The sequence below is a fragment of the Homarus americanus genome, unplaced genomic scaffold (genome assembly GCF_018991925.1).
Source record: "Homarus americanus isolate GMGI-L3 unplaced genomic scaffold, GMGI_Hamer_2.0 scaffold29478, whole genome shotgun sequence".
In the NCBI taxonomy this organism is placed as follows: domain Eukaryota; kingdom Metazoa; phylum Arthropoda; class Malacostraca; order Decapoda; family Nephropidae; genus Homarus; species Homarus americanus.
The window spans coordinates 2393060-2418878 of record NW_024747997.1 but is presented as its reverse complement, the minus strand read 5'-3'; the positions used below and the strand labels follow the sequence as shown (position 1 = coordinate 2418878).

General features: G+C 37.7%; 1 protein-coding gene across 4 annotated transcripts; it reads right to left on the bottom strand.

Moving 5' to 3' along the window:
- Positions 1–25499, bottom strand: LOC121879942. Of its 4 annotated transcripts, XM_042386765.1 has the most exons (11): positions 25396–25478; positions 22217–22282; positions 19669–19882; positions 14971–15100; positions 12801–12902; positions 10395–10519; positions 9823–9982; positions 8505–8608; positions 8082–8198; positions 5135–6455; positions 1–3932 (listed from the first exon to the last, which is right to left on the bottom strand). In XM_042386765.1, exons 1-11 carry the CDS (start codon positions 25430–25432, stop codon positions 3495–3497), a joined length of 2814 nt encoding a protein of 937 aa, XP_042242699.1. In that variant the 5' UTR covers positions 25433–25478; the 3' UTR covers positions 1–3494. The 4 variants fall into 4 exon arrangements, with proteins under 4 accessions (XP_042242699.1, XP_042242700.1, XP_042242702.1 ...); XM_042386766.1 differs by lacking the exon at positions 22217–22282 and having other exon boundaries at positions 25396–25499; XM_042386768.1 differs by lacking the exon at positions 19669–19882 and having other exon boundaries at positions 25396–25439.
- Positions 25500–25819: the final 320 nt, after the last annotated feature.

Sequence of the window (25819 nt, the reverse complement as noted above, 5' to 3'; positions counted from 1 at the left end):
TGTAACGTTCACTTTACGCGGGCCGCCGTGGGTTGAATTAACCGCGTAAAGTGAGGGTTCACTGTATATATATACAGGTTTAAAAAAAAGCTTCAAAGAGCAAGTGTGTGTTTGTGGTAATCTGCCTGTTAGCCAGAATTGCCAGTCCTGAGAAGTCTCCAATAGTCATAATTGATTTTGAACTGGAAAGATTCAAGGAAAATTCTCCATTCCAGCATGGGAACGAGTTTCCAAGGATGAAAATCAAGCGCATTTCTGGCAAAATACAGTGTTAGATGTAAAATGTGTTTAGTTATGTATACTGTACAGGACTGTACATTAAACAATGCCTACTGTAGACTAGTGTGTACAGGTGTATGTATAGTATACAGTGTGTGTACAATCCCTCCTTCATGGAGGAGGAGTGACACTTGCTACAGTAGATAGAACAGGACAAAGGCAGGCCATCCTGTATCATCACCATTTGGCCTGCCTGCATCACAAGCTCCAAAAGACAGCATCTGCTGGTGGGTACAGTACAGTAGTATATTTTGTTTATTTACTATATTTTGTCCATGCACAGTGGTGTTTGTGTAAATAAATATAGCTCTTTGTCTGTTCATGCAAGATGCATAGTTTGAACTCTCGGAAAACTCTCCCCAGCACCCGGAAACATTCCAAGGATGTGCAATAAGTGTCTATCCGTGCGAGATGCGCAGTTTCCTTTCTCGGAAAAGTTACCTCGTAACACGGAAAAATTCTGGGGATGTGGGATTTTTTTTCCCAGGGATGAGAAATTTGTCTCAACATCTGGAAATATCGCATTCCGAGAAGTGATCTGCACCAATCACTTCAACTAACAGGATATCACTGTAATTGTGTTTGGCTGTAGGCATCTGTGTGTTTGTGTGCATATTAGTGTGCCTTGGTAGTTTCCAAAATTTTTACCTGCTCCGTACCGTCCCACTTCATATCAACGAAACTTATACTTAACTGTTTCTGCTCTGTCTCCCTGCTTTTAATTATAACACTTAACAAAGTAGCAAATTGATAAATAATTGAACAAGAAAGTATAAATTTCTTCTGTAATGTATTTCTACAGATAAACCTTCTACAAAGTACCCAGTGTAATATAATCCAAACAGCATATTGACTGTACCTGTCAGTAAAGTCCCTACTGACAAACTTAATTAACTTCAGAAACAGTACACACATTAAACCTTAAAATGATGTTAAAATATGGTAATAAATAGCAATTATTATTCTTTGATTTAAAAACCCAATCAATAAATGAATAAGGAAAACTCAAGTACTGTACCAACTAAATGACTTCCACCTTTGTATTTACAGGTAGTAGTGTTGCTGTAACCTGAACACAACCGTCCAGATGATTTTATTGAGCTCAGAGGGGACCCTGTACAGAAGGGGGTTAATATTTCCTAAGTAAGTTACTCTACTGTAGGCTGGGTGAGAATTGGCTGACAACAAACAATTCTTCTCAATGTTCACCTGACAGCTCTTAGGCCAACTTGTAATGGCAAAATAGATGCCAGTTGCTGTAGTTCTAACTATAATCAGTTGTCATATAACAAATCTTATCCTTAAAGATATTTAAGGAAAAAGTCAAGTGAATAGCACAGGATACAAATTAATATCACAAATAATTGAAAATATGAGTAATAACAAGTGCAAACTATTTTTGGTTCAATATAATACAGTAATTATCATATCTAGTCTATAAAATTTTTGCATTATGTCTCACCTTACTATAGGTACTGTATAGCACACTGACATCACCTGTGTACAACACATTTTCTACATAAAACAAGTCATCAGACACACTATTCATCAGCCCAACTCCCCAGAGCCTCTAGAATGAACTTCCACCAAAGAGACAATCTGTACTGACACACTCACTCAGTCATATGGTTGCTAAAGAGGACAAGTTTTCTTCACAACTCACCATTTTTTTTCCAAGCTAAATTACAGAGACCACTCAGATATCTTCTTCAAAAACTCCCATAAAAATGCTCAAAGCTAAAGTACAAAAGGAGATGACCCAAATTTCACCTTTGTGCTAACTCTTACCCTAAATTTATCAGAATACTGTCTTCATATATGAGGTTTGGCGACCACAGTCCTCTACACTAAAATATGTTCTCAGGCTGTTTTTACCAATCCTCCAAGGTTTTGTATCTCTGGGGGACATAGTTTTTAATTTCATTCATCCATCACAGTCTCTACCTTCCCCTGGCCCTCCTACCCTCAACTTAACCCATTAATATTTTGTTATTAACCGCTGCTCCCTAATTATGTCCTTTTCTGTACATCTATGGTATTTCTCTTGAAGCTTTTGCTTATCTTACCACAAGAAAAAAATAAATTAAAAATCATACCCAAACAAGATAAAATAAAGATCACCCCAAAAGCTACAGTACAAACAGGTCAAAAGGTTAATGAAGAGAATGACTGCTAAAACTCTTTCAGCATTGTTCAAAAGGAATTTTCTAAAATGGCAGTGAAATCACGGTGCTGTTGAATTTTCAGTTTCTCAGAGACTGTGTTTAGACCAGTTTTCACAAAATTGTACATTTATTTTTACACTTAGCACTGTAGGTTTCCTTTTAGTGACGTTAAACTCAGTTCTATCACTTTGGTGTTTGTTTGAGGGCATTGTGAAAGCAAGATACAATCGATATTATACAAAGAGTAAAGAGCACACCCGGCCCGATGCTTGAACCAGTGCCATCATAGCTCGAGGCATTTGTGACCGCAGTGTTCGCACCATGAACGGTAAACAAAGCAGGATAATGCAATAACTCATCAGGGGTCAAGAGCGGGATTTTTTTCCATTGAGAACAACATATTTCTAATTAGATAATGGCATTCAGTGTATTACAGTAATAGGTTTATGTTGTTAGCTTAGTGCTTCATACCGTCCATTTTATTTCAAATCTCATCTGGTTTCTCTCCAAGTACAGATATAAAATTATTGCTGTACTGTACTGCATGTACTTGTTGTGTTTATTAGTGTCTTATTATCATTGTGTACACTAACGTTTTAATAATTGGAGTTATGGGAAAATGTAGTTACCCACAAAGTCCTGTCGCCTCTCCTCCTGAACCCCGAGATTTAGGCTCGTAAACCTGAAACATTTATGGATAGAATAATGCATCAGTGTCTACTGTTTCTGGTCCATGAGTCTGAATCTTGGGGTTCATGGTTCAGGAGTAGAGGCGATAGAACTTTGGTGGGTAACTGTACACCTTTACAATACTGATGTTATATGGGTCAGCCTCATAAAGTAAAAACATTCAGATACAATGATGGATAATTATTGACCTTAATAATCGGAGGGGAAAATGTGTGGACGGTGACATCAACAAGTAAATGATGAAAGTTATGCAAAAAAAATAATCATCCTCAAGATCAACGCTCATACACTCGAATGAGAGTACAGTACTGCAGTGAGAGCCTCTCTACCCATCCTGCATGAGATAAACAGTACAGTACCTTAACTTAGAATCTTATTCTTCAAAAAGAAAGGAGAGAGGGTTTTTTGTATATACTTTTTCTGGTCTTGGGAACGAGATTTGGTTCGTTTCCTTTTGTTAGACTCAGAAATCTGATATTTATCAGAATTAAAAGGTAGTGTAAATGGTTTTTTTAACTTTTCATAACTTGTAATATTATGACTTTCATCAGCCGCAGTAGTTAAATTCTGGGTTGTGCATTTCTCTGATTCGGACTTTTTTTCAGCAACAGATCCCATTAATTCATTGATAATGGGATTTGATACCAGTGGTTTGGGGGTCAGTACACTTTCATACCTATCTGGCAATATAAGAGAAGCAAATGCTTGTTTACCGGGATCATCATAATCCTCAGGTTCCCCGTCGTGGGCAGCACACACTAGTGACAGCTTACGGCAGGCTCCAACTGTGTTTGCTTCCTGTAAAGACACATCCATCACTTGAGTAACTTTCAAGATTTATTAAAAAGAGAAGTGTGAGGGAACTTCAGAATGGATGAGAGGTGCCAAGGATATAAACAATGGAGTGAAGTGGTGCATTTGTCTCTTAAACATTTCAACACTGGTTCAAGTCCTACTTAGGATGGATGTGAGAGCCATGTGCCAAGTACTTTAAGGGGATACGTGGGTTAGAATGAAGGGGTGAACATGAATGATGCATAGAATAATCATGAAAAGAGAGACAGAATACAAAGAATTATGCCATCATTAAAATACTACAGTAGAACCCCGGTTATCTGGCACCTATAGGGATTGAGAGGTGCATCCTACAATGCAGTGCTACAGGCTGACCTCACAAATTTGTGCCTCAGAAAAACAGACTTCTTTTAAACTTATATTCCACTATGAAATAAGAAATTTGAAAAGCATGAGTGTGTATTTTGGGGATGTGAAGTTTGTGGAGGAGGAGAGCTATAAATGAATGGCCACGTTCCCTCCCGATGGTGTATCATGGCATATACACAGCACAAAATGGTAGCCACACATCTGTGAGTCAGTTGGTTCACTGCTTGGCTGAACTGTGTCATGTTGCCCAGAGGATGGTTTGAGTGTGGAAGGAGCTATTTTATGTACATAAAATATTTGCTATTGCATTTTATGATATGCTATACAGTATATCAATTTTATAATTTATTATAGCAATAAATATGGCAGCTCATCCCCATTGCGGGCGGTATTCAAATTTATGATTCTAGATGATTTTGGAGGAATTTTTAATTATTATTATTACATTTTGGTGCCGGTTCGTTAAATCTGCCTGTTTCCCGGATAACCGTGGTTATACTGTATTATAGCATATCCTAGAGGTTTGGAAGATTTACAGTACAGAATATACAAACAGATAGTGAAAACATTCATTATTAACTAAAGAGCATCAATTATTGGTGAATATTGCTATTTTCTTTTTTTCCCTTGGCCTGGTAAAAACATGAGGAGACTAAGCATAAGCCATGTCCTAGTTAACAAAAATCTGTAGAGTTTCAATCAGTAATAGAGGGTTGACAATCTATCACTCCCCTAAGTCAATATCTAATACTGGCATCAAAAACAACCCTGGCAATGTGAACGCGGTAAAAGTGCTCTATTGGCCTTCCACTACATGCATCAATAAGGACAATTACCTGATCTTTAATATCATTATTATTCTTCTGACTGGAATAGGTATTTTCTTTATCCACAATGCCTTGGTCTGTCATCTTTTCATCCTTCGTTGAAAGTCTCTCTGACAATGAGGAGGCAGCAGGCCCAACTTCTCCCTCAGGAGAAAACTTGAACCCGGTCTCTCTTCGGTGTGTATCAGTAGACTCAGATATTCCAGGTTTCTCTACAGTCTGAGGAGCTACTGAAGGTTGGATGGGAGATACAGCACAAAAAGCAGCAGAATTAAGATCTGCTATAGATATGTCCTCTTTAAACTTCTCACTTGCCCCATTTTCATGATCCAGTGATGAATAAAGTTTCATTTTGACAGCATGTAAATAACCATAGTCTATCTCAGTGGAATTTTCATGGTCCTTAATTTCAAGTTTCTCTACAGACCTTGGTGACCTCCTTGCAGCAATCACCGTCTGTTTTAGAGCATTTTTCAGGAAGGGTATTTTTATATTAGGGGTTTTTGGAGAATTAAGTCTTCTTGATCGCCTGCCTGGTGTGCTCCCTTTAGCTTTCTTCTGCTTTTTTCCAGACGAATGAACTTCAACAGCAGCTTCCCGGAGGGCAAAAATTACTTTAATTAGTTTTAAAACAAACAACATCTTTTCAAAGGGCAAACTGTACCTATAAAACCTAATGATGTCCGACTTGTCTAAAGGGAATGTTTTGTACTGAGAAAACTCTTTTGCCATTTTCACTATTTCAATTTCAGTTAAGCGTAACTCCGACATTCTCTCTTGTGCTCGAACAGCAGAGTTTTTTACCTTCGTTAATAGCTTAGGTAGTTCCTCCCCATGTTCTTCAAGTTCTCTAATAATAGTATGAGGAGGAACCTGGCATTCCCCCGACTCGACATCAATTTCATCATCTGAATCACCATTGCCGGTTAATTTGAGTACACAGCCTTCATCAATGGAAAAAAACTTTGATGGAGTTTCTTCAATACTGTCCTTAACCTCCAGCTTTCTTTTACAGGGTGTCTGATGTATGTCTCGTACATCAGTGCTGCCATCACCACACTTTACAGAATGAGATTCACTACTGGAGGACATCATACATAAAGCTGTCTCATATGAGGTGGACTCATCTTCCCCTGAACTATGTCTGATTTTATCTTTTCTTTCCTTGAGACGTTTCTCGCGAGTTTCCTGTTGGGTACGTTTTACACTTTCTGCAACCATACTTGCACATACTGGACAGGTCCACTCTACGCAGCTGAAGGACAATCCTCCACAAGCCACATGAACACCTGTTGACCCACACAAGTTGCACAGCAGAATTTCCCATCTCCTGAAACAATAAATGTAATATCATGAGTATCATTAAACTGAATATTGTAAAAGGCAACTGCATAAAGGTGACCCAGAGAGAATCCACTTCCCACGTTATCTCTCTCCTCATATTCAGGTACAGGAATTATACAGTATAGAGAAAAAGTCCAATTTTAACTTCCTATTGAAAAACATCATTTACATTTAGCAGGTACAGTAGAACGTCAATATAATGCAAAATACGTTCCAAGAGAGGTCGCTTTAAACCGAATTCGCACTAAATCGAAGTGTAGTTTCAATGGAATAATTTAGTTTGGTACTTGAGAGAAACAAAATACTAAAAAGACTGAGTCTACCCAGATGCACCTCAGTCCATCTCCTAGAATAAACAAAACATTGTTTTTTGTAGTATTATGTTAAAAGAAACACTCATAAATCAACACAGATAAAATTAAGGGATGCAAAATGGTCTGTTTACTGGCTGGGAAGAGGGGGGGGGGAGGTGATATGTTTGACAGTTGCTGCCAAGGTCTGATGCTTATTTATTTATCTGTCCTTAAGAGTGACTAAGTTTTTCTCTTATAAAATGTCACTGAATTGACCTGGGAGAATATAATTAACATTGCTGGAATTCTTATAAGATAGTGATTAATTTGAATATAGTGTATACATGCTATAGTCTGCATTAGACATACAAATTTTAGTTTGAACTAATTTTATTACAAAGGGGCTAAAATTTTTATCTCTTGTGCAAGATATATGACGTTTATATTCAAATTATTCGCTGTCTTGCAAGGATTCTAGTAATGTAAATTATATTCTCCTAACTTTAGTCTGTGATATTATATAAGATAAAAACTAAAAGCCTATAACCACCCAACCCCGGCTGGGAAGAGGGGGGGGTGTGACAGTGACACATTTGACAGTTGGGGCCGAAAGTCTTGTGAAGTATTTATTTTTTTTATTTATGTCCTTTAGATTGAGGGGTTTTTTTTGTTTTTTTTTGTTACAGAAGTGACCGGGGAAAATGTATTTACATTGCTGGAATTCTTATAAGATAGTGATTAATTTGAATATAATCATGATATAGTTTGCACTCAACAAAAATTTTAGTTATCATTTAGTACATAATTTTGAGTACATGTACAGTACAGCTTTGCCCTTAGGACAGTGTAGCGTGCCCAGAGAAACATTAGGCGCCAATTTTAAAATATGATGCACCAGATTGACTCGCACAAAATAAGAAAGATTCGTTTTAAATTAAAACATTGTCCTTAATTGTGGGTGTCGCTTTAAATCAATAATCTTAAATTGAATCACTTTAAATCGACGTTCTACTGTATTCCCACAGTAAATCTTTTTAACAACTGAAAATATTTTATAGATTTAAATATAAATAGATTTAAATAAATTTGAGGTTAAAATTGTCAAAGCCGTAAACCCTAAGGAAGAGGACTTCTTCAATAAGTTCTGGAGGTTAAAATAATAATGATTAAATGTATTAACCACGTATTTTTTAACTAAAACATAGTTATAGAATTTGGCAACTATAATTATACCTGTATATTCATATTTTTTTAATAATACAAGGTAAAAATTTTCTAGTCACAGTTTTCACCCCCCAAAGCAGAGTAGGTCAACTTACGAGCCATCATTGTCAATCTTGCGCCCATCAGGACACCTGCACTTTGGAGCATCACAGTGGATAGGACGTTCAAGGAGCTCACTATATGCATTTGGTTCCAGTTCCCAGCTGGCATCCCTGTAGAATACACTGGTAAGCAAATTTTCCATAACATGAAATACACAACAGCAAATCTAAACACCAACAATTTATCACAATAATACTGTACTGGTTGAGATGTAAAGTCAGTCAACAAACCTCACCATACCTGATGACAAACATTCTTTAACCCACTAACTACTGCAGCCTTAATTCTTAATCGTCTGCTCGCTGTGAGGCACATAAAAAAAGCTTCTTTTCTTCTTATTATATGTGAGAGTATGCTTCCCTGATTCATAAATATGGGATGTTTAATAATATAAAATTTGGATTTCTTTTACTTACTTTTCAGGAATATATATGCCAACATTTTGCATTGCAACTGCAAATTGTTCCTTGTCATTGCATAGTGGACACTTGAAGAAGTACCCAGCACTTAAAGCTAATCTCTGCCAAAAAAGAGGAAACACATGTTAAATTTTTATGACTTTGAAATCAACAGCACAGCACTTACAATACAGTAGACTCAAAAAGTATACACACTCGCTGCCTGTTTGTCCATCTCAGAGTTATGAAAGTGACTCAAATGAAGAGCAATGGACTTTAATCATTGTGTATGATGCCACAATACGATTACAAAAGAATTAACAAATCACGGCTTTCTGTCTAAGATTGTCGGCTTTTGGACTTTGCCAAGGTATGACAAGGACCACCCTAGTTTCAGTTTATCACTCATAGATATCACTTCGAGATGAAACACTTCTCTGTCTAAAAGGATATTGTATCCAACATGTCTAAAAGTGACAGTGTTTTAGTTTTAAGCAGTACAGTATAAAAAATTAAATTCTTTTCACATTCCCAACTTTATTCAAATTAATGTCAAACTCTTACACAATATTCTATAATCTGTTCACTGCAACCAAGGTCTAGCATCAGTTTGTAGCAAGGCAGATGACTGACACACACGGGAAGATCCACTACGGTTCTTCAGTATTTAATCTATCGTATTTATATTAAACAATACTGTACATATATATATTTTAAGGGATACCAATTTTTTATGTTAAATCTCTGATAACTTCTGCACTTGGGGAAACAAAAATTAGCTTGCGAAATGCACTGGTAATATAAATATTCTGAAAAGAACAACAAAAAGATTACATTAAAAATTTTCAGAGACATCCTCCACCACACTGAATGACTTCACGATGCAAGGAGTTTATTCCTGAACTTGTTATCACGTTCACATTTTCTTCAAGATATTTTTATTACCAGTGCATTTCACAAGCAAATTTTTGTTTCCCCAAGTGCAGTAATTATCAGAGATTTAACACAAATAATTGATATCCCTTAAAATATACAGTATACAATAATATAAATACGCTCGATTACATAGTAAAAAAACTCTAGTGACTCTTCCTGTGTCTGTCCAACCAGCTACCTTGATACAAACTGACCCTAGGCCTCGGTTACAAATTTCCAGTGACCAAGACTATAGATAGACAACACCCAAAATAATGCTATAAAACTGACTGATCGGCTGCAGCCTAGTTTCTGACACATGTGTTGCTGCTTACTATATGATCCACTCTCAATTTACTACTGTACAGTACATGTATAATAAAAGTAAAAATCTCAAACTACATCCCCACTACTACTTTACCTGAAGGCACAGCTTATGGAACCAAAAATTTCTCTTACAGCATGGAGCCCAAACTGCTGTCTTTGGATCTGCTATTAACTCCTCCAAGCATATAGGACACTGCACTTCCTCTCCAGCCCCTTTCCCTTTCTGGAAGGTACGATGCTGAGAACAATATGATCTAGAAAAAAAAAAAGTAAAAAACAACAATGATTAATAAATAGAAATACTGTACTGTAAGTAATGTAAAACTGTGTTTATGAAATTACCAAGTCTGGTACAGGAAGCCCTGAGATGCCTTTGTTAGAACCTCACCATTTTCTGATGCCATGGAAAAAAATGTACAGTACTGTACATTCAGATTTATATCAGCATTGCAAATAAAAAATGGGATAATTTTGTTGTAACACTGGATTTTTTTAAATCACATCTTCATAAACCAGAAACTGTCTGCCAGCACAGTCCAGTATTTTCAAAAAGCATTGTCAATATTTTTCTAATAAAAAAATTACTAGCTTTATTTCCATTTTCAGAAGCTGTATTATCACTCACTACCTAGATGTGAAGAGAAAAAATAATTCTGGGTCACTTACCTGAAATCATTGGTAAATTTGAAAAGAGCATGATGCTCTATCCCACAGGGGTAATGATAGGTTTTCCGACATTTCCTCTCCGAGCAGCCAATCGTTGCACCCCTCTTGAAACAGTAGCAGCAGGACTGAAAAAATATTCCTCTTAATTATTTCCTTTACAGAAATAGATTAAATTACAAACAAGCTGATTCTACAAGATCATGTCAAGTCCCCCACAGTGGATTACTGTAATCAGGAAAAATAACCACTTTACACTTTTTAATGAAAGCTTAACTAGACTACCTACCGGGTACCTTCCTACCTCTATTATGTATACAGTACGTGACATGTTACGCTATGGTATGGTACTCTCCTTCCACATTAAGACTTTAAATCTAGTTAGCCCATCATTCACACAAGCCAGCACAGTATCAGACCTCAGCAGCACGTCCCTTCCTTTCTCTTCAAATCACTCAGTGCCATGTTCTCCACCCATACACATTGCTGCTTCCTTATGTCAATCCCTCCCATCTTTCCATATCCATAGCTCCCTCTTCTATCCACCTATTGATCGATCTATCTACCTCTACATGTCTATCTGTGCCTCAAAAATAAATAAATAAAAAGATATCTACAGTACTTATCTGTCCATACCATTCCCTCCTGCCACCCAACTCAGAATTTAAGGGCTGAATTCAGAATGGTGGTTTGAGCCTGAGATTTGAGCTCAGCTCAAGCATGTGAAACAGGATTCCTCTATTCAAGATTTCCTGCAGTGGATTACCCATATTCAGAACACCGGCTTGAACCCCGGATAGGGTAATCTGTTGTATTTTCATCAATTTCGAGCAAGGATTCGAGCACTGAAATTCCAGCCAATCACATTTCATTTACATCATTACGGCAGCCAACCACCATCGAGAGTAAAGTTTAAAAGATTATGGCAGCAACATGACTTGACGAGTTTTTAAGAAGGAGGAGAAATCTCTCCCTGCACATCAAAAGTTACTTTTGTTACTATAATTACAATCAAATTATAATGATTTATGGTACCGTTACAACGTTTTGTGTTGTTATATGATATCAGAGAAATTCATAGAGGAAGAACAATTACATACATCTTGTAGATATACTGTATAATCCGGGACAGGTGTCAATATTCATAACCAAAGCAAGATGAATCAATGCAGGGCATAGTAACCTGGCTAGGTTTGGTTAGGTTAGGTTTCTTTGTTCTTTTAACCCCACATTTCCCCTGATTAATAATGCTAAGAAAATACTTTCCTTTATTAATAGATTAAGATCAAAATGCAGTCAGCATTGATTCAATTATATTGAAAATACATCAAAATAGTTTTCCTTAAGAAAAATACTCAAAATAAAGAAGCGTCAATGCTCTTCAAATTTACCTGCTTGATCTTCATGGACCCTAAACACATAAGTGTTGTAACGCATTACCATAATTCATTCAGTAATCAGAATCTTTCTTATCTGGAAACTATTTGTTGCAAAGAATCTAAAAGCAATCATCAGCTGATAATGGGAGGTAGAGGTGAACCATATCCAACAGGTCTGTCAGGTAGCTGCTCCATATCACAGAAAATATCAAGGAAACCTCCCTACCATCAGTCTTCTCTCTACAAAATTTCCAATTTGACAATGTCGTCGAAAAACGCGCGCTGTCAAAATTCATGTTGACTTCCTATCCTGAAAGACAGATCGACTGTTAAACCTGCCTCCAGGCTGGATTAATGCGAGGATCAACAAATCCGATCTCAAACCATGTTTGAATCTTAGTGTTGGAACAAGCCAGCGTTCTGAATACCAACGATCTTCAACCTTTGCTCAATCCTTGGTTTAGACCTTCATGCAGTTTCAAACTACCGTTTAGAATTCGGGCCTAACACTTCTTACCAATCCTTCACGTCTAATTTTTTTTTTGTCCGTAACACTTGAGCAGACCCTCAGCTCCCTCTCTGCCCAACACTTCCTTCTTTTCCACAACTCACTTCTGTATCAATTATCCCCTACACTTTACTCAACAAACATACTGCTCTCAACCATGTAACTTCTGCCACCTTTCCCTCTCTGTCCAAAGCCCACACTAAGTCAACTACAGTACTCAACTCCTGTGTATAACAACCCCAGCATTGGTCTTTTACACACACAAGTGCTAAAGTGCATATTTTTAAAGGGGTGGGTGATTGGAGGGTATGGTAGGACTGGGGTAAAGAAGAACAGCACAGAGAGAGAACGAAAGATGGACACCTAGGTAGCAGCAGCAGTGTGTATGTGTGCTCAAGGTACATGATATCAGGTAGCTTTTTTAAGGGCTCCCTCAACATGGGTCTTACAGTTTCATGTTTGGAAAAATAAATAATATAGCTAGTGACCCCCAAAAAAAAAAAAAAAAACCCTGTAATTTACCAGCTTTCTCCCACGTTGTATCTCCTTCTCCAAGTCTTTGGGCAAAAAACCCATAATACCTTCTTCATCGTCTCCATTTTGAGGTAATGCACTAGAGAATAGCTGTAAAGAAAAATACATTCCATTAACAAGTGCCATTATTCCCCCATGCAGTTACTTATCAATAAATACACAGTACAACATAATGTAAATATGACAAAAGTAAAACAACTACAGTAATACCCCGATTTACGCGGTCAATTGAACCCGCGGAGTAGCGCGTAAAACGAGAAATGCGTAAATGGAATAACAGGACATATGGGATTAATTGAAATAGAGACTGGGCCGACTCCTAAACTCCACTTTTTCAGACACAATACCTACGTTGTGGTAAAAATAACATCTTAACTTTATGATGGTACGCACACACAATTAATAATTAAGAGAAATATCAATAATATTAGGTTTTTTAACACTTACATTCGTAGAAAAGATGGCTGGGCACACGGGGATGGGGGGTTGGTTCCGAGGCAGAGGGCAGATTATTGGCACCTCACCTGTATCACTTGTATCAATTGTATCACCACAGAGGCTTGCAGGGCCTCTTTGTCAAACCCCTCAAAGTCCATATCCTCACTATCACTGACTTGGGCCGGCTGTGATGGGTGGCGGGTGAAGAACTCGGTAACATTTTGATGACTGGGCGACCTTGTGCGCACCCTGCCCGTGCCGTTCCCGCGTAAATCAAGCATTTCAATTCTGGCAAGGCACCGCGTAAATAACCAAACACGTAAACCAAAACCGCGTAAATCCAAACTCAACTGTATGTTAACACTAATATAAAGAGACGACAAATAAAATGTTTTCCTGACAATACTGTATCTGTTAGTTAAAAGAAATTATGGTAAAAGTTCATAAAATAACGGTGGTTGATCGAGAAAGATTTGATGTGGACTCACTCATTAACTAGGAGACATGGATTATGAGGCCTAAGATTAGAGGCAAGAGGAGAAGAGAACCTCTTTTTTTTTAAGATCTATTACTACTCCTGTACAGTAGAATGTCGATTTAAAGTGATTCAATTTAAGATTATTGATTTAAAGCGACACCCACAATTAAAGACAATGTTTTAATTTAAGCGAATCTTTTCTATTTTGAGTGAGTCAATCTGGTGCATCATATTTTAAAGTTCGCGCCTAATGTTTCCCTGGGCACGCTACACTGCCCTAAGGGCAAAGCTGTACTGTACATGTACTCAAAATAATGTACTAAATCATTATTAAATTTTTTGTTGAGTGCAAACTATATCATGATTATATTCAAATTAATCACTATCTTATAAGAATTCCAGCAATGTAAATTATATTCTCCCCAGTCAATTCTGTGACATTTTGTAAACAAAATACAAAAACTCAATCTGAAGGACATAAATAAACAAATAAATACTTCACTAGACTTTCGGCCCCAACTGTCAAACGTGTCACTGTCACCCATCCAGGGTTAGGTGGTTATAGGCTTAAAATTTTTATCTTATATATCACAGACTAACGTTAGAATATAATTTGCATTGCTAGAATCCTTGCAAGACAGCGAATAATTTGAACACACGTCATATAACACACGAGATAAAAAATTTTGCCATTTGTAATAAAATTAATTAGATCATGTCAGTTCAGTGACATTTTATAAGAGAAAAACTTAATGTCACTCTCAAGGACAGATATATAAATAAGCATCAGACCTTGGCAGCAACTGTCAAACATATCACCTCCCCCTCTTCCCAGCCAGTAAACAGACCATTTTGCATCCCTTAATTTTATCTGTGTTGATTTATGAGTGTTTCTTTTAACATAATACTACAAAAAACAATGTTTTCTTTATTCTAGGAGATGGGCTGAGGTGCACTCTGGGTAGACTGTCAGTCTTTTTAGTATTTTGTCTCTCTCAAGTACCAAACTAAATTATTCCATTGAAACAACACTTCGATTTAGTGCGAATTCGGTTTAAAGCGACCTCTCTTGGGACATATCTCGTGTTATATCGACGTTCCACTGTATATCAGTTATGATTTGTGCCGTTCCAGATGTTAGGCATAGTGGCATGGTTCCTTCTCAAACAATAACATTAGACAATCAAAATAAAAGTAAAATAATAATTCATAAAAAGGGTGGAGGCATTAATCTTGACTTACCAGACAGTAATAGTGTACAGAAATGTTTTCTTCTGTGTACAGCTTCCCTAGTTCCAGTTCTCGCTCATTTCCTATGCCACAAAAGCAACACAGAACCTTACTCTTGGTACTTGTTGAAGTCATTGTGCACCTAGAAATGAAAAAATAGCCTGGATAGTCTATCCATAAATATAGTAATGATAAGTCTTGTGGATAAGTGAGTGTTGTAGACGGTAGCTGAAGAGTTGAGTCAGGATATGAAGACTTCATCCCTTCAGAGAAGTCATTGTCAGTACAGTTTGATATATAAAGAACAAGCCTTAATACACTGGGGTGACACCGTATAGAAGGGAATAATATTACCATAGCAGAATACTGAGAAACAAAACATTACAAATAATTTAACAATGTTAAGAACATATGAAGCACTCAGCATTGGAAGGTAGTAGGTACAGCCTAGTAGGTAGCTACCAAACAGGGAGGTACTACCGCCTGGGAAGATATTGGAAGCATAATGTGTTGTCTAATGGCAGACCCTGCTGCTATATGGCATCACAAAAATTGTGACCAAGTCCCAGGTTGCTCATCTGACTTTCTGCCTCATTTACGCACAATTGCAGGGTTTCAATTGTTTCTCTTACTTTGACAACACAACATGCATATATTGTTTATCACTACTGATTTTTTCATTTTTAATTTCTTTATGGTTCTTTATTATTGTCATTATTATTATTATTAGTGTTGCTATTATTATTGTCGTCATTATTATTTTATTTCTAATTTTGTATTAACAATTTTATTTACTATGAATTATTATTATTATTTTATTTATAATTTTGTATTTTTATTATAAATTTTATTTAATATGGATTATTATTATTATTATTACATTTTCACCCCCCAGGCCTTGATGTGGGTCAGTGAACTGTGCCCGGGTGGGCTAACCCCCATAAAAAAAAAATAAAATAAAAAAAAACCACCCTGGGCAAAATGCATTTTTTGATGGATATCACTATTTTCACCACTCCTCTACATGTTGGAGTTGGATGTAACCCTCTAGCTAGAATAGAAATATGGTTGAAAGTCCTTAAAAAATAGGGTGTCATTTCACCTCAGGCCGGGAGCTACGTATCTGGCTGTGCGCTCAGTAAATGAAGGTGGCTACATCCCGTTCAGAGAGAGAGAGAGAGAGAGGAGCGGGAGCCAATGACAGCATGCCTCCCGCATACCATACCCGAGAGGCAGCCAATCACAATGGATTTCCTTTGCTACGTCACAGCTCCTCAGCCAATCCGCGTGGCCAGATGCTGCCCCCTTGTTAGTTTTGGTGCGTTGTATAGCAAAAGGCAGTTCAGTGTACTTTCTACTGCTCTTTTTTATAAATGCGCTGTGCAATGTTCTGCCCAATATTCGAGCAAGACTCGAGTGAGGCCAGGCCTTCTGATTTGGGTTCAGGAGCCTATTATTCCTGAACGTGTTTTGTGACGACAGTGCTCCTGTGGACACCCCAGCCATGCTTGGTGATAGTGATTTTGATGGTGAATTTAGTGGCGATTATGGTGATACAAGTGCCACTGGCGATGGTGCAGGTGGCGTGCATGAGAATGTTGGTGATGAGCTACTTGGTGATGTTGGGGAGCCTAGTGTTGTTGGTGGTGGCACTTCACGTGATGCAGATTGCAGGGGTCAGGAGCATACCCCCAAGGCCCTATAGAAAAAAAAGGCAGGATGAGACAGCGTAGGGTTGACGAGTGGGCACAGGAGGTTGCCAAGCGTAAACGTAATTTGATTATGATGAGACCATTAAAGTTATAAGCACGCCTCAGGATTTACTTAACTTCAAGTTGCTACGATCTTCAGGGATAATAAAACGAAGGAAATAAGCAAAGTAAGATTGTAATACTATTATCATTGTTATCGCCGCGGGCTTATTATGCTGATGTCAGTTGCTGACGATCGCTGCCTTGCCCGAACAAACATTGGATCTCTCAGCCTGCTGTTGCCTCGTCAGAAATTGGCGGCTGGGGGGAGCCGTGTTTACAGACAAGAGATCGCCCTTCCGAATGCTGTGCCAGTGTTTAGGGGTACCTGCATGCTGAACAACACTAAGGAAAGATAAAGTACCGTATTTTTTACATTTTCCACAGAACATTTTCAGTGTTAAGTGGTTGTATTTGGGGCCTGGGACGGATTAATCCTATAACGAACGAGGCTGTAGAACCAATTAGATTCGTTAGAGCATATCAGTACTGTTTTTACCAAAGATTATGCAAGTTTTCTCCTCCTTTGTATTCGTTTGTTTATTGTATTTTTTAAATTTTTTTTGGAGGGGGCTTAATAGAGGGGGATGAGTGTAGAGGTGTTTCCTTATTATTACACACTATTATACTTAACAATATTATAAATCTTTGGCTAATAATAGGGATGAAAAGATAAATACTGATAGGCAAATGAGTTTTTTATTTATATATTATTATTTTTTTGGGGTGTGTGTGTGTTATGGGAGGGGGTTATGGGAGGGGGTAAGACGAGCGTTGTTTTTGGTGACCATTAATTTGTCTTACAGCATTAGCCCACAATAATAAGAAAATTTTGCAGAAAAACACAATTATTGTTGGTTTGAAGATCAAACGACTGTACATCACGTGTAGTTATTCTCATTCAACTCGCGATAAAATAATAACTATTCACAGTAATAACTTCCAGTTTTCACAGTTCACTAGGAGAGGGATTGAGCTACACGATAAAAAAAAATGAACCCTCTAGCTTCTAAAACAAAAACGTTATGGTTGTTTGAACTTTGAAAAACTTTTAACGCATTTTTCTCGGCTTTTATAATTTGGCGCTTCACCCCTTTCATAACGCTTACACAACTGTCAATGATACCATTATTGTGTTATTGCTTAATAGGAGTGGATTCATCTAAGTCTCCAAAAGGCAAATTCATAAGAAAAAAAATCCAGTTTTGCCCTTCTCAAAAATATGAGCTTCTGTTGATCCATGAAAGGACATAACACAGTAGGCTTCTGTCCATAAAACTTTCACATGACTTTACCTACAGTACAGTACTCTATTACCACATGCACCCTATTACCACATGCACCCTATTACCAAACTTGAATCACCTCAAGATTAACCCTCAATTTGGGCTGACGATCAAACACCCTAATGCTACCTAGGGTGGTTGGGTTAGCATTACGGTGGTTAATCTTAAATTTAAATACATTGGAGTGGAGAGGGGCCAAAATTTAGGTGATCCCAAATTCTGATACTACACAGTACCACAACCATACAGACACAAAGCAAAGCAAGCAAAGCAGAGTACAGTATATATAACTCTTCTCATGAGAGTTCCAGTCCAGAACTGTGATGGAAATGTTTCTCGTAGCATTGACAGATACTACACTGTAGACTTAACACTCATGAACACCTTGTATGACATTGATGATAAACGTGCAATTCTAACTTCAAGACAATCAGAGATGAAGGCAGGCATTCACCATAACAGAAGATAGGTTAGGTTGTCAAGACCATTCCACAAAAGATCATGGAAATCAACAAATGAGGCTGGAGGTGCTATACAATGTGGTGGTGGGGAAAGGAGCCCTCCACTAACTCCTGGATTTTATTATTTTGAAAAATTTTAAAATTAATTTTTGTCATCAATGTAGATACACTCGGCAACAAATAAAACAATAAAGAATCCGTAACATGGTTCAGAGGAGCTTCCTTTTGATAATTTTGAGGTGCTGATTTCAAATCTGCCAATAAAAATTCTCTGGCACGTAGTTTTCTTCCCTCTTGTTTCCCAGAAACCTTGACTACGGATGTGAAGGATTTCCACGCAGCTGCTCATTTTCATTGTTTGTTTTCAGTCGTCATCACGAAGTAACTTTCTTATCTGTGGGCCAACAAAGATGCCCTCTTTGACTTTAGCATCACAGAGCTGTGGGAATTTTCCCCTCAAGTACACGAACCCATCACTTTGTTTATCCATAGACCTCACAAAATTCTTTATTAGTCCCAACTTGATGTGTAAAGGAGATAGAAGTACATTGTTTGGGTCTACCAAGGGAGTATATTTAACGTTGCTTTTTCCTGGAACAAACTCTTCTGTCTTTGACCAGTCCTTTGTGTTGTTGTGTTTTTCTGTTGCTCTGCTGTCCCTTAAACACAGATAACAGCATTTCATCCCACTTGCTGTTCAGTATTGCTAACCTTGCATTTAATATATCCCTACCAACACAAGTACGTATCTTATATTCCAACACTACATCCAGTATACAGTACAGTACAGTACACATATATCATAAAAATGGGATGTGACTGACATTTTTTATTGCCATATTTGAAATAAGCAGCCCAAAATTAATCAAGTGCAGTATATTTGATCCATGTTACCAAACCCTTGTTAACTAGTGTATAACAGTTAGTAAGCATCAGTGATGAGACCAGGAGTAAAATATTCATTACAGTGTAGCTAAACTGTAAGTGATCACTTCTATCAGCAACTGACTCTTATTGATGACCCTGAGCATTGTGTGCAAAAGATGCAGAAATAAGATATCAACTTCTCAAAATGTTAAGATAACATTATCACCCTCTGCAAGGAAGCAGATGCTGCTACAAGAATGTTAGAAATCCCTGGTGTCAGATTGTTGAGACTTAGGCTCTCGCCAAGTGTGACGCCTTATTCAGGCTTTATCAATAGTGTCTTACCCAATTTCTTCTCCAGATTTAGTTCTGCTTTCCCTCAAATTTTCTACTTGGGGTTGACTATCACCATTCTTGCAACGGCCATATACATTATACCAGATGGTGGACCTCGGTACTCCAAACTTTCTGGATGCGTCTACAAGCAACATCTCCCCTTTTTTCACATATCTGCATGCCTCAATCAAATCCTGAGGTCGATATGGCTTTGATTTGGATCCTGAAATGAATATTCAAACAAATCTGATTATACTTTTACATGAGGAATTTGCCTTAAGTGGTGTTATAGGGGAGGAACAGACTAGGACTGGAGATTCCAAAGTCACAACAGTAAAGTACTTCAATCATTTCTCCCTTTTCTGAACTGGAGAAGCAGTATTTAGTAGTGGTAACTAGAATTTAATTTACAGTACACTGGATTACTCACACAGTAATCTAAAGCTTCAATACTGTACAGTACTTTTACTTTGAAATTAACACAGAGATAAACAGAAAATATTCTTAATTATAATAATTTATGAAATAACCAATTAACCTTAAAATGCTATGTGGTTGTACTGTACCATACAGCCTTTAAAAGTGGTTTCTTCCACCGACACAACACAGTACCCAAAGGAAAGGTTCTTATACAGTGAACACTCACTTTACGCGGTCAATTGAACCCACGGCGGCCAGCGTAAAGTGAACAACATAACATATGGGATTAATTGAAATAGAGACCGGGCCGACCCCCCAAACTCCACTTTTTCAGACACAATACCTACGTTGTAGTAAAAATAACTTCTTAATTTTATGTTGGTATGTACACACAATTAATAATTAAGAGAAATATCAATAATATTAGGTTTTTTAAGACTTACATTAGTAGAAGAGATGGCTGGGCACACGGGGATGGGGGGTTGGTTCCGAGGCAGAGGGCAGATTATTGGCCCTCACCTGTATCACTTGTATCAATTGTGTCACTATCCACCACAGAGGCTAGCAGGGCCTCTTTGTCAAACCCCTCAAAGTCCATATAAGTCCATATCCTCACTATCACTGACTTGGGCCGGCTGTGGTGGGTGGCGGGTGAAGAACTCGGTAATGTTTTGATGACTGGGCGACCTTGTGCGCACCCTGCTCGCGCCGCTCTCCGCGTAAAAGGGTACACACACCGCGGAAAGTGAGCATTCCGTGTTCGGCAGGGTACCGCGTAAACTGGAAACGCGTAAAGTGGGACCGCGTAAAGCGAGGGTTGACTGTACTGTCGAGATGACTGTTGTAAAGCAAAGCCATTAACATACTGTACCGAGAATCTGGAAACAAAATACCCTTGTACCTCCCCACCTTACATGAACATTCCACATGGTAAGGACTACATCTTGAAACTACTTGGAATAAAACAAATATGCATATATCAAGAGTTTCCTTGTTAACTCTGCCAATTTATCCACAATTTCGTTATTTCAGTTTGTGTACTGTATGTTTATTACCAGGAGCTACAGAAAAGGGGATTATGCAAAGATTAGGCACCCCAGTTTATTTCACCTGATGATTAACCATACTACTGAACAAACCAAATCTAACCCCCCAAGGATAGCTTTGCACGTTTAATAATCAGAAGTGATCCCAGAAATGTTTGGTCTTCCCACTATTTCTCCTACAGTTTGACAATTAATTCAGAGGAGCACACGGAGACATTGTTGTACTTAACGCAAGCTTCAAGATGGAAGATATCTTTAGGATCTTAAGAGAAAATTAAGCTGCAATTCCAACTCCCTCTCCCTTCTAATTAAGGAATACTGTACTGTATTTTCTTTTGGATAATTAAAAAATAGTACAGTAGTACAGTATTGTCACAGTGCTGCTGTACCTAATTACCTTTTTTTTTTAGTTTGCCAACTGGATTTAAAAACCACAAATAAAAATAAATACACTGGTGAAAAGTCACACTAAAAATAACAGGAAAAAAGGGTCAAACTTTAAGACACTGTTCCCTAATAACCACCGACTTTACAAATATTCTCTACAGAGGAAAACTTGTTTATTACCTCAAAAATATCCAAAACCTGATGGAGGATTTCAAACTTTTTAAAGAGTTTTGGCCAATTTTCCTAATTTTTGTTTTGAGTAAATACAAGCTGTCACCCACAGACACCATGTTTGCACTTCAAATGTTAACAAGCACTTCCCAGCAATTGACTCAACGTTAACCCTTAAACTACGGCCAACATCCACCGATGCTGAATTAAGCGACTGCGGCCAATGTCAATAGACATGGTCATGTCCCGAGACATTTAAATGTGTGGGCAGCATCCTCAGTAGACCTTTATTAGGCCCGAGGCGCGGAACTTCTATGTCTAGTGGTTCAGGGGTGATAGAGTAACTTGACCATTACTGTGTTAGTATAATGGAACTGCTCATGGAGAAAATCATCCACCAGATAAGCTGTAGGGTAAATAAAGATTTTCTTCCATACTAGAATTTTATATGCTTCAATTGTTTGCCTATAATTTCAAGAGAAATTTACTATTTTCCCTTTGAGAACTGAAAAACCGGTTTCATGTACACTCACGTGCCATAGTTTCTATGTAGTGTACCCTCTTCCCCACTCCTGGGTCGAGGGAAGTCGTAGTCAGGGCTGCAAACCGAACGGTCCCTCTTGTATAGTAATGTTAAGTATAGTGATGGTCAATAAAGTGTTGTGAAGTCACTAAAAAACCTGTATCGTAAGGAAAGCAAAGAGAGACTATGAAATCAAAATAGCAAGAGAATCCAAGGCGAATCCCAAGGGATTTTTCCAGGTATATAGGACAAAGGTCAAGGACAAAGTTGGGCCTTTAAAGTCAGGGAGGGGAGAATTGATAAATGGCAGTGATGAAATAAGCAAAGCATTGAACAGCTACTTCTTATCAGTTTTCACAGAAGAAATTTGCGATGAAATTCCAGAGGTGGAACTGATATTTAAGGGAAAGGAAGAAGAGAAATTAAAGAATATCACTATCAGAAGAGGATGTTCTTAAGAAGATAAATAAACTAAAGAAAACAAAATCCCCAGGGCCGGATGAAATTTTCCCTTGAGTCTTGAAAGAGTGTAGGGAACAGATTAGCGGACCCCTCGTAAACTTATTTACAAAATCATTAGACACCGGAGTTGTGCCAGACTTGTGGAAACAGGCAAATGTAGTACCCATATTAAAAAATGGAGACAGAGCATCAGCGTCAAATTACCGGCCGATCAGTTTGACGTCAGTAGTGAGGAAATTTCTTGAATCAATTATAGCAGATAGCATCCGATCGCATCTAAAGAAAAGCAAATTAATCTACGACTCTCAACATGGGTTTACAAAGGGAAAATCTTGTCTAACAAATCTGCTAATGTTTTTTAGGAAAGTCTTCGAGATAGTAGATAATGACGAAAATTACGATGTTATTTACTTAGACTTTAGCAAAGCATTTGACAGAGTACCGCATCAGAGGCTTCTGAGAAAAATTAAGGCTCATGGTATCGAGGGGAAAGTTTTAAATTGGATAAAATCATGGCTCACCGATAGAACGCAGAGGGTCAGCGAAGATGGTGTTAAATCTGAGTGGGGCCGTGTAACCAGTGGGGTTCCCCAGGGGTCAGTACTAGGCCCACTCTTGTTCATAATCTACATAAACGATCTAGATACTGGGATCAGCAGTGACAAAAAGCAAGTTTGCAGATGACACCAAAATAGGGCGGCAGATTAATTCAGGGCAGGATGCAAATGCATTACAGGAGGATCTAAATAAACTGCAGGGGTGGTCTGAAAAATGGCAAATGAAATTCAACACCAGCAAGTGCAGCGTATTAATATTGGAAGAACAAATACTGTAATGTATACAGCCTTAACAACATCAACCTAGAGAAGTCGACTTGTGAAAGAGACCTAGGGGTACTTGTAAGCCCGGACCTACGGCCTAGAAAACAGTGCGTTAATGTTTGAAATAAGGCAAACAGAGTATTGGGTTTTATATCTAGAAGTGTAAGTAACAAGAGTGCAGAGGTCTTATTGCAACTATATCTTGCTATAGTCAGGCCGCACCTTGATTATGCGGTTCAGTTCTGGTGCCCCTATTATAGAATGGATATAAATTCACTAGAGTCGGTGCAGCGAAGAATGACAAAAATGATTCCTGGACTTAGAAACCTTCCATATCAGGATAGGTTAAAGAAACTTAACTTGCATTCCCTAGAAAGACGAAGAGTGAGGGGAGATATGATAGAAGTATTTAAGTGGATGAAAGGAATCAATAAAGGGGATATAGTTAAAATTCTTATAATATCCGAGCAGGATAGGACTCGGAGCAACGGATTCAAGTTGGATAAGTTTAGGTTTAGGAGGGAGATAGGAAGAAACTGGTTCACAAATAGGGTGGTGGACGAGTGGAACAAGCTTAGCAACTTTGTAGTAAGTGCGGGAACTCTGGAAAGTTCCAAAAGTAGGCTAGATAGATTCATGGATGATAGAGAGTGGTAGTAACTCTCGACAGGAGCTGCCATGTACAGGCCAACCGGCCTATTGCAGACTCCTTATGTTCTTATGTCCATATATTCTCTCAAATTTTACATGAACTGCTATTCGTACAATCCAGCGAAGCTTCGAGCTACCACATTGCACCACTGAACAATGGGTGGGGGGAAATAAGGGGGGAAGGGGGGACGTTCGGTATGAAGGCAAGGCTACGACTTCCATCGAGTCAGGAGTAGGGGCAGAGGGTGCATCAAAACTATGGCACACGAGTGTAGATACACAGAGCACAGCACCAAATTTTTCCATGGCTGCAGTTTAAAGGTTAACTAACTGTACACTTCTCAGCAACCTTTCCATACCTAACCTAACCCACCCTATCCAAAATGAATCTAACCTAACCTAACCCACCCTATTCAAAATGAATCTAACCTAACCTAACCCACCCTATCCAAAATGAATCTAACCTAACCTAACCTAACCCACCCTATCCAAAATGAATCTAACCTAACCCATCCAATCTACCCATAACTAACTAAACCAGACCCAACCTAGGTAAAATTATCGTTTTGGTCATCCACTTATTTAGTAATTGTTCAAAACACATCAAAAACCACCCTAAAAACATAATAACAACCTAGCCTAAACTTAAAACCCATAAAATTCGCTGGATGACCAAAACGATAATACACTAACCTATCCTAACCCTAACCAAAACAGACCTATTCAAACCTACCCTATCCTAAGCAAACCAAGGCAGCCACATACTGAACCCCAGTGATAATGTTCTATTACTTCACAAAACTTATACTCTTTGATGTGAGATGAGAACAAGAATAAAAAAAAATGGCTAAGTATAAGGATAAATACGGCATAACATTATATAATTATAAATGGAGGCAATAATAGAGAAAATAACATAGTAAAAATTAATAACCTTATGGTGGGTCGACCCCTTGATCAACCGTCCACCTTACACTTAACCTTACTTCTAATGGTTACTTACAATATATTAAGTTATATAACAAAATCTATAGCTCAAAATACAACATAAAATACAACAATAACAGGTAACAATACTACAACGCCCCTATAATAGTTATTGAGCCAGATATCCCCAAGCTTAAGCCCCAAGATTCAAATTCATATAAATTACACTACCATATTACCGTATTTAATGTCCTCTTTAACGTTATACCTATTTTCAAACATTACTTTAATATATTCTAGTAATGTCACTTAGTATTAGAGTACATACCTTTAGATTTTCGACGATTCATTATACATTTACCCATGGTAATTCTCTCCCGCCATACACCATCAGCCAGCCCCCCACGTCACACACTTAGTTGCCATACTGACTTTTATCTCTCATTTACATCTATAATTTTAAAACTATACATTATTTCCTATTTTATGGAGTCTAGTTATATAATAAAATATATATATATAATTTAATACAATTATTTATATATATATGTGTTATATTTATACTAAATTTAAGAATTAAATAATAATGATTGTCGTACAACACAATCCTGCCATGTCAGAGAAAGCAGATGTGTTTCAATACCTAAACCAAATACATTAATCGTTTATATATTAATTATGTCTCATGTTAATTGCATCGTTTTTTTTTATTAATGTCATATAAATAAATAAAATTTTCTTAAACATATCGG